Source organism: Cotesia glomerata, linkage group LG5 (assembly GCF_020080835.1).
Source record: "Cotesia glomerata isolate CgM1 linkage group LG5, MPM_Cglom_v2.3, whole genome shotgun sequence".
Lineage (NCBI taxonomy): Eukaryota > Metazoa > Arthropoda > Insecta > Hymenoptera > Braconidae > Cotesia > Cotesia glomerata.
The window spans coordinates 21,710,237-21,720,577 of NC_058162.1; the positions used below are offsets into that span (position 1 = coordinate 21,710,237).

Below are 10,341 nucleotides of genomic sequence, written 5' to 3' on the forward strand. Positions count from 1 at the left end.
TTTTAATTTTGACTTTAAAATAATATGACTAATTAATTTTTTACAATATTTTTATTATTCCATTCGGCTTTTAACTGTTGCTGCTTGACCATTCTTTGCACCTTTTCATTACTCAGCTTCTCCATTATCTTCATAAATTCCCAAAAAAACGTAAAGGCGTCATACAAGGCTCGATGGAAAGATTTCTGTCATAAAATAAAAAAAAAAAGATTAAGTTATTAAAATGAATTATAAATAATACTGTAAATAATAATGTAAAAAATACATGTAAATAATATTGTAAATAATTACATTTCGTGCTTCATCATAAGCTGCGCCAATTGATTCGCTACGAGATTCTTTGAATGACATAGCTTCATGAGTCCGCCCATCTCTCAAGAAAACCTTTACAACGGTTGAACAACCAACAATGTATGTTCCATTGACTTCTTCAACGTAGTCTGTGATAAAACAAAAAATTATTTAATATAATTTTCAATTTTTGATTTTTTAAAGCAATTTCTTTTTTAATTTAACTAAGAACTTTTTTCTTATTCAAATTTTTTTAATTAAAAATTATCTGAGAAGTGTATACATTTTAATTTTGACTTACCAATTATCTGCTTCTTGAGTTCGTGCGACCAATTATCATTCGTAAAAGCCATGTCTCCATGTATAATTAATGTTTCTAAATTTAAATTATCAAGATTCATTATTTTTATAATTTTTATCGTTGTGTAATGATTTATAGATTAAATATTTATTTTTATTGATTTTGTTGATTTAATATTTATTTTTGATATATATTTATGTTTTTTATTTATATTTCTATTTTATTTATTTATTTTTGAAATAGCCTTGAAGTTATCTCCAAAACAAATGAATTATTTAACTTCATTAATATTTTTTTAATGTGTCAAAGTTTTAAAGAGAAAACAGATAGCTGTCAAACGAATTATTTTCTAAAAGTGATTTAATTGATAGTTAAAGTGAAATTAATTAATATTATCATGTGAAATGATCATTTACTAAAATTGATTAAAATTGTTCAGTGAAATTATCATCACGAATAATTTAGTGACTTTAATCAACATCTGGACTATCGATACATCATGTGAAATGATCATCGAATGATAAGTTTTTCATTAATTAATATTTTCTTGAATATTTAAATATTTTCATTGCTGCTTGGGATTTTCCAGAAATTAATTTATTATCATAAATAAAAAAAAAAAAAAAAATTTATTAGTTGATATAGCGTTCATCCAATTTTTATTTGAATATAATAATTAGATAATACTAAACTCATTGATCAAAGGTCATTTCTTGAAAGGTTTTTTTAATATTTAGTAAGTTATTATTTGATTTGATTAATATTATTTTATTTATGATGATATTTTAATTTGAATGAATTATTCTGTTATAATCATTTAAAATTTTCCAGTTGCATGAATTTTCTTTCGGTATTTAATCGATTATTAATTCATTGATTGATATTATTTTGTTTATTATAATACTTTATTTTGAATTAATTATTCTGTTATCATTCAATTCTTACTAATTGTATTACATTATTTACTTTTCACAATCTCTTCATCATATTTAATAGGTTATTATTGATTGATTGATATTATTTGGATAATGATCATAATTTAGTTTAAATTAATTATTCTATTAATATTTTATACTTACCGGTTACATATCATAATTTACTTTTCACAATTTCTTTTACCCATACAAATTTTTACTGCACACTAATGGAATCGAGCATTTCTTTCGAAATTATTGAAATTCCCGGCGACGGCGCGTGTCTTTTTTCTTCATTATCGTTTTTATTGTATAACACAGTGTCCTTTAGTGATCAAATAAGAAGTGAAATTGTGCTTTTACGTGTTTAAAAACGGGCAGAGATTCCAATGCTTTTACCAATCAGTTAAATGGAGAACCTTATAGTAATAAACATTCGTACTTTGATGACATGTCGAGGCCCAACACGTATGGAACTCTTTGTGAAATCAAAGCGGCGGCAGAATTATTTACATATGAGTTTCAAGTGTACCAACATGGTCATCTAATAGTTGCGTTTGGAGAAGCAACAAATGGAATTAAAAGATTAAGGTTTACTGGGAATTTTAATAAAGGTCACTTTGACGTTTTACTTCCATTGACTGAACCCATCAATAACGGTGTTTCTCAATCGGAAAGTATTGATAACGTTCAAGCATCTTTCACTCAACCATCACTTTCATCAAGGAGAGGACAAAAACGGCGAAAAAGATTTTCAGGTACAATTAGGTCTAAACAACTTAGAAAAGCTGCTTCAAAATATGCGGTAAATCATAAAGAAGTTCAGAGAAAGGCTGTTAAAAATACAAAAAATCACCCTGAGATCCACAAAAAGCAGTTCAAACGTATGTTAATAATCATCCTGAAGTTATTAATAAAGCTCAAAAAGATTATCAGACTAGAAATCCGCATGTTAATAAAGCAGCTACAGCTAAATACCATGAAAAACAACAAGGACTAAATTATTGCCCTGGACTTCTAAGTGTTTATCTGGTTTTAAATACAATTGTCAAATTGATTATTCCAATGACAAAATTGTCAATCTTGGTCCCCGTTCTCCTTGCCAATGGTGTAATGCTTTGAAATGGAAAGATGAGACTCAAGGAATGTGCTGCAGTAGTGGTAAAGTTCAACTTTCTAAGCTTGGCCTCCATCCTGAACCTTTACACAGCTTATTGACTCATCAGGATCCATTGTCAGAACATTTTCTAAAAAATACCCGTAAGTATAATGGATGTTTCCAAATGACATCTTTTGGAGCCAAAGAGGTAAGAGAAGGAAATTTTATGCCAACTTTCAAAGTTCAAGGGCAGGTTTATCACAGAATAGGCAGCTTGATGTCTGAACCTAACCAAAAGCCTTCTTTTCTTCAAATATACTTTGTTGGTGATGAATGTCATGAAAGAGACATCCGTTGTGGAATTTATCCTGGCGTTTATCCGGAATTAGTTCATCAATTGCAGAAGTTGTTATATCAGCATAACAAATATCTTAAGGATTTTAAGGCTGCAATAGATTCAATTCCTAAAGATCAAAAAGACTTCAAAGTAATAATTAATGCTGACAGAAAACCGGCTGGAGAACATAAGGGCCGTTTTAATGCTCCTCAGGCAAAAGAAGTTGCAGTTCTCATTGTCGGACAGGATTTCGAAAAAAGAGACATTGTTCTTCACAGTAGAGACAATAAGTTGATGCGAATTAGTGAAACACACCGCTCATATGATGCTTTACAATATCCTTTGATGTTCTGTTATGGAGAAGATGGCTATCACATCAATATATCTAAGCGTGACGAGACGACTAAACTGCCTCTCGATAAGACAGTATCTGCTTCAGAATTTTACAGCTTTAGGATTATGGAGCGTGAGAATGAAGTGTGCTATTTATTGCGATTCCGCAATCTTTTAAATCATTTTTTGTTGACATGTACGCAAAAATTGAGACTGAAAGACTTAACTATATTCGTAACAACCAAAAAAAACTGAGAAGTGAGGAATACGTTCACTTGAAAGATGCTTTGTCAAAAAATGATGAACAATTATCAACAATGGGAAAAATGGTTGTGTTGCCTTCTTCTTTTACTGGAGGACCCCGTTACATGCATGAGCGAACTCAAGATGCAATGACCTATGTACGTCATTATGGACGGCCAGATTTATTTATAACATTCACCTGCAATCCTAAGTGGCCGGAAATAACGCAGCTTTTGAGTGAAGGTCAACAGTCTTATGATAGACATGACATCGTAGCGAGGGTTTTCAATGTGAAAGTGAAACATATGATAAAACTTCTTACAGTAGGTCGTATCTTTGGTGACACAAGGTGTCACATGTACACCATAGAATGGCAAAACGTGGACTCCCTCATGTTCATATTCTATTATGGTTAGAAGAGAAAATGAGACCAGAGTCTATTGACCAAATTATCTGCGCTGAGTTACCTGATCCAGACATAAATCCAGATCTTTATCAAATTATCAAGACAACCATGGTTCACGGTCCATGTGGATCTTTCAACTTAAAATCACCCTGTATGGTTGATGGTAAGTGCACAAAAAATTTCCCAAAGGAATTTTTAAAAGAAACTCAAACAGGAGATGACGGATATCCCAAGTATCGTAGACGATCACCAGCAGACGGAGGAAAAACTTTCAAACTTAACGGAGTTGAAATCGACAACCGATGGATAGTGCCGTACAATCCCGTTCTATCCCATACCTTCGGGACTCATATTAATGTTGAGAGTTGTAACTCCGTAAAAGCCATAAAATACATCTGTAATTATTTAAATAAAGGATCTGACCAAGCATCGTTTACCGTTCAGGATTTTGATGAGGTGACGAAGTACCAGGCGGGACGTTACATCAGTAGCTCTGAAGCAGTCTGGCGAATATTTCGTTTTCCTATTCATGACAGGTTTCCTTCGGTGATGCATCTTGCTGTACATCTTGAAAATGGTCAAAGAATTTATTTTACTGAGCAAGATGTGATTGACAAAGTAATTAATCCAAAAAAAACAACACTAATGGCTTTTTTTGAGCTTTGCCAAGTTGATGACTTTGCAAAAACTCTTTTGTATGTTGAAGTTCCAGCTTATTACGTATGGAAAAATAACCGCTTTGATAGAAGAAAAAAAGGTAAGGTTGTTTCAGGTTATTTAGGAGTCAAGAAAGATCAAGTTTTAGGTAGAGTTTATACCGTGCATCCCGGAAATACTGAATGTTATCACCTGCGTCTTCTCCTACATGAGATTCGAGGTCCTACATCATTTTCTGCTTTGAAAACTGTTGATGGAGTGATTCATCCAACATTTCAAGCAGCATGTAGAGCACTTGGTCTTCTAGAAGATGACGCTAATTGGTATCGCACTCTGGATGAAGCTTGCATCTCTGATTCGCCCTACACGATCCGTGAGCTGTTTGCCATTATGTTAGTTTTTGTCATGTTGACGACCCATCGAAATTATGGGAGAAATATCGAGATTATTTTTCAGAAGATATTAAGAGATGTAGAACGAGACGGTGGAAATGTTGAGCTGTTACTTGACGTTATTTACAACAAATGTCTCATACTACTTGAAGATATTGTTATATCAATGTCTGGAAAAACACTTCTTCAGTTCGGCCTCCACTCTCCAACCCAAGATGAAAGGTTTATTGTCACTAATCGTCAATATTTGCGTGAATTGGCTTACGACACCGTCTATTTAACTAAAGTTGTAGCTGAAAATGTTCCTAAATTAAATCTAGAACAGAGAAAAGTTTACAATGAAATTTTAAATTCGATTATATCTGATTCTGGGCAGTTGTATTTTCTTGATGCTCCAGGTGGTACTGGAAAAACGTTTTTAATCAATTTACTGCTTGCGAAAATCAGGAGTGAAAAAAACATCGCTATAGCCGTTGCTTCTTCAGGAATTGCTGCGACTTTGATAGACGGAGGTAAAACAGTTCACTCTGCCTTTAAATTACCTCTCAATTTAGGTTATTCTGAGTCTCCACTTTGTAACATCTCTAAACAGAGTGATATGGCTCATGTGCTGCGAGAAACAAAAATTATTATCTGGGACGAATGCACTATGGCTCACAAAAATGGTATTGAAGCTCTAAACAGATTGCTCAAAGATATTAGAGGTTGCGACCGAATTATGGGAGGAGTAATTGTTCTCTTGGCCGGTGATTTTAGACAAACTTTGCCTGTTGTGCCACGAGGAACACGTGCAGATGAAGTTAAAGCCTCTATTAAGTCATCAATTTTATGGCCTTCGGTCAAAGTTTTATCTTTGACTATCAATATGCGTGTTCATCTTCAGCCAAATTCGAAAGCAGAAGAGTTTTCAAAAATACTGATTGATATAGGTGATGGCCAAATTCCGGAAGAAGACGGAAGAATAAACGTGTCCTATATTAATTGTGAAACTGTCCCAGATTTAATCACCTTGACTGACAAAATATACCCGAATATTGACAAAGCTGGCGATAATTGTAGTTCATGGTTAAAGGAGAGAGCCATCCTCACACCAACCAATGAACAAGTCAATTGTATTAACAACTTTTTGCTGGAGAAACTGCCAACTGAGCAAGTAAGATATGAATCGGTGGACAAAGTACTGGAGGATGAAGAAGCTGTCCACTATCCTGTTGAATTCTTACACACACTCAATCCACCAGGGATACCACCTCATGTTCTTCAACTCAAGATTGGCACTCCAATAATGTTGCTCCGCAATTTAAATCCGCCAAAATTATGTAATGGTACCAGGCTTCAAGTCAAGGTCTTACACAAAAATGTCATTGAAGCCATGATTTTCACCAGAAAATATGAAGGAGAAACTGTATTCATTCCAAGGATCCCTCTGATTCCATCAGATTACCACTTCGAATTTAAACGTCTGCAATTTCCTGTCAAAGTTTGTTATGCCATGACGATTAACAAGGCACAAGGGCAGAGTTTAAAGATGACTGGTATTGATTTAAGAAATGACTGTTTCTCTCATGGCCAACTATACGTGGCATGCTCAAGAGTAAGTTCACCTGACAGCTTGGTCATTCTTCAAACAATAGGAAAAACGAAGAATGTTGTATATAAAGAAGTTTTAAGTATTTAATTTTCTATTTTTGACTATATTAATAATTTCTTTAAATTAGATCGATAGAATCAGAAAATAAACAGTAATCCAATCAATAAATATTAAAATTTAAAAAAATTTTTGGATCTACCGCTAGAATGGTTTTTAATTCAATTATTTTAAATATTTTATCTATATAATAATTTTTTTTTACTGTTACAAAAGAAATGTTTATCAAGCTTTCAATTTTGTTTAGTGTTAATTGATTGGATACATTTATAGATTGAAAACGAATAGATATAATAAATAATATATTTTAATAGTTTTCAGGTTTATTGTAAAGCTAAAACTATGAACAATGTGTTTTTTGGATTTTAATTTACGTTTCTAATATACAAAATTAGTGATCAAAAAAATTTTAAAACTATGAAAATAATAACAGTATAAAAATAAGAACAATGATAAAATAGAAAATGATAACAATATGGTAAAAAGTTCATAGTTTTAAATTTATAACCATTGTTCATTTAGAATTAGTTAATAAAAAAGATATAAGTTAAATTACTGTCTTTTTATTTAGCACGACAGAGTATTGATGCCTAGGTTTAAGTTGTTTATATCCAATCTATATTTATATAGATTTGATATGTGTAACAAATTCTAAACTTGATGACATTGACACTCACGTCGATCCATGGTGTAGGCCTACTGGGGATCCTGCCATGTAAAATAATGGGAAAGCATCGTAAGACACAGTACCTCCATGGTGATGTGGAAAGCCGTGTTATTTATTATTTTAACTCATATAAATCGATAAGACCCTAAGTAGTTAAGGGTGTCTTAATTTCGTAAAATCCGTTCATGATAAATAATTAGGCAGCTAGATAACATAATTTAATATTTCTTTCACTTGGCATGTATTTTATGCCACGCGAAGCGGGCGGGTAACGGCTAGTACTTTATAATCCCCAAATTCGTTTATAGTGATATAATGGTTTATTTATTTATTATTTACTATTAATTGTCACAAAATTATATGAGGTCAGTTGAATCAGCAGTCCCGGGGACGGTTGAACCGCGGAGAAGCATGGGACATGCGCGCGCATCTTGACTCTATGTAAAAAATACTCAGGGAAATAACCTAAAAATTTGATGAACTGAATTTATAATAAATATTTTTTTTGAATTTATTGTTAATTTATATAAAATAATATTTGTGCATTAAAAATGTGCAATAGTAATATTAACAAGTAACAATTGATATATTATTTATTAAAAGTTCGGATTTGAGTTTTAAATATTATTGGTTCAATTGGCCTCGAGCAGTGGTTCAATTGCCCCCAAGCGGGGGTCAATTGAACAATTCGACGCGTTTGCATAAAGTAATAATATTTAAGAATTCACGTTGTTTATTAACTAATTTATAAATTGATAATGATAGTACACATAATAAACTACCATTCCAAGAAAAAAAAATTATTATTTAGTTTTAATTCGAATAATAAAAAATTGCTAAACTTTTTTTAGTTCAATTACCCCCTCCTTTCCTATCGATTTAACCGTTATTTGTCGATTAAGAGTGATTTGGAAATATTTTAAAAATGTAATATTATAGAATCGTTCTAAATCACTTTATGAACAGTAAAGTATTTTTATTCGCTGATTAAAAAGTATTTAAAAATATTAAAAACTTTTAATTTTATTGAATATTTCTTAATTGTTAAAATGGATTTTAAGGTATTCGAAAGTGTTGAAAGTTTCAATTTTTAATTATTCATGATCTCCTTCAATCTTTAAAGTTAATTTAGAATTATTTATTGAATTTGGTCGTTTTTTTATAGCTTTTTAATATTTACCGAGAATTTAGAACGATTAAAAAAAATTTTTATTTCTTTTAATCTTTTCTAATCAGGGATAAGTAAAGACTTACAGGTCTTCTGTCGAAAGCACAACTATTCCCATAATCTCTATCATCTTTATCAAAACCGTAGAAAACTGACGAAGTAGCCTAGGTCGTAAAAATTGTTATTAAAAATATTTTTTCTATTGCGGCCAGCATTTTTTTATTATTTTTGACTAACATTGACTTTTCCAAAACGGTTTATCTGGAAAAAGATAAGACAATTAATGTCATTAACGTTTAATGATACTCTATTAAAAAAACTTACGTTAACCTAATGATGTCTTAAATCGAAGACTATTATATTATTTCAGTAAATTTTTATAACAACATTATCGAAAAATTAGAAAAAATTAAGACAATTTCTTTCAGTGAAATAAGCTGAAAATATCAATCATAGAACAGTTTGAAAAATTATATTTTTTATGATAAATATTCTGAGTTATGGTCCCGAGTATTTGAAAGCTTATGAATATATAAAATTATATATTGTCTTAAAGTAATTAACGTCTCCAAAGGCTATTAAAATACTTACTTTTTTTTTAAACAATTTTTTAGCTGTGAGAACAACAATACTAGATAGAATTAATGAAAATCTTCGATAAATATACTAGTCACTGTCTAATAGAGAAGGAGTCTAATATACAGGCCATACCATACAGTATCCGGTAAGGGCTATCCATCAAAGCATTGAAATAATTAATAATTGAAAATGCTGATCATTTCCCATTAATAAAAATGAGTTATTAAATTCTTTCTAAGTATAAATAAATTTGAGGTAAAAATAAGTTATATGTTGAAAACCTATTTCAATATGAAGTCATAATAAATTTTTTTTTTTAAATCAATTAACGGTAGCATAGAAAAAAAGGCCATTCGGCAGCCAAAATGGAAGTAGAACAAATAAGTATATTTAGATCTAAAAAAAACAAGTAGATATGGGAATGAAAGTTTATTTAAGTTAATCAGCTTATAGATACATTCTGCTAAAATTCGATTTCATTGCTGTTACGTCTTAGCGTAATTTTTAAATTATTTATTTTAATCCAGATCATTTAAGATCTATAGATTGGGATCGGGAGTATTTTATCTGGTTTTAGTTCTAGAAGTAATAAGACTTGGGTTGCAGTTAATACATATATTATAAAATAAAAACAGGTAATTAAGTGTACAATTAAGTAGGTACTACAAAAGTTATTACAAAAGTTTTTTTTTTTATTACAAAACCCATAGTTTTAGTTTTTTTTTTTTTGGGTCCTAGTTTGTGGGTCCTAGAAGGGACGATTTCCATCCAATAGAAAAGGACTTTTCCACTTTAGGCCCCCTTCTCTTTAAGAAAAGCGGCCAGGTCACGCCCTTATGCAAGCGGATGCGTATGCGCACCTACGCATCCACTTACATATATTTTATCTATTTATAAAATTTATTTATAATAATGCTATTTAATTTTACTTCTATTTTAATTAATTAGTTGTTACTTATTTTATTTTTATCTATTATTATTGAGTTTATTTTAGATTGTTGGAATCTGTTTTATCGTATTTATTAATTATTTCATAAGTATTTATTAGTTAATTGATCTATTTTATTTATGAGGGTTGGTTTCGTGTATTCATCTTTTAAATTCTCATTTATTAAATTTTTTTATTAGATAATTTTAAATTTTTCTTTTAATATTTATTATTTAAAATTTACCCTCATTATTCAATATTTATTATTTAAAATTGTATCTAGAGAAGGTTTCGTTACTCTTATTATTTAATATTTATTATTTAAAATTTTATCTCAGTAAGGTTTCGTTATTTTTATTTAAATTTTATTATTTTCAA

General features: G+C 30.4%; 2 protein-coding genes across 3 annotated transcripts; one reads left to right on the plus strand and one right to left on the minus strand.

Moving 5' to 3' along the window:
- LOC123265883 (DNA repair and recombination protein RAD52-like) lies at positions 1-1,837 on the minus strand. Of its 2 annotated transcripts, XM_044729848.1 has the most exons (4): positions 1,672-1,837; positions 593-667; positions 292-440; positions 1-185 (listed from the first exon to the last, which is right to left on the minus strand). In XM_044729848.1, exons 2-4 carry the CDS (start codon positions 642-644, stop codon positions 33-35), a joined length of 354 nt encoding a protein of 117 aa, XP_044585783.1. In that variant the 5' UTR covers positions 645-667; positions 1,672-1,837; the 3' UTR covers positions 1-32. The 2 variants fall into 2 exon arrangements, with proteins under 2 accessions (XP_044585783.1, XP_044585784.1); XM_044729849.1 differs by lacking the exon at positions 1,672-1,837 and having other exon boundaries at positions 593-690.
- Positions 1,838-3,888: 2,051 nt separating this feature from the next.
- On the plus strand, positions 3,889-6,651 carry LOC123266135. Its single transcript, XM_044730165.1, has one exon. The coding sequence runs from the start codon at positions 3,889-3,891 to the stop codon at positions 6,649-6,651; it is 2,763 nt and encodes a 920-aa protein (XP_044586100.1).
- Positions 6,652-10,341: the final 3,690 nt, after the last annotated feature.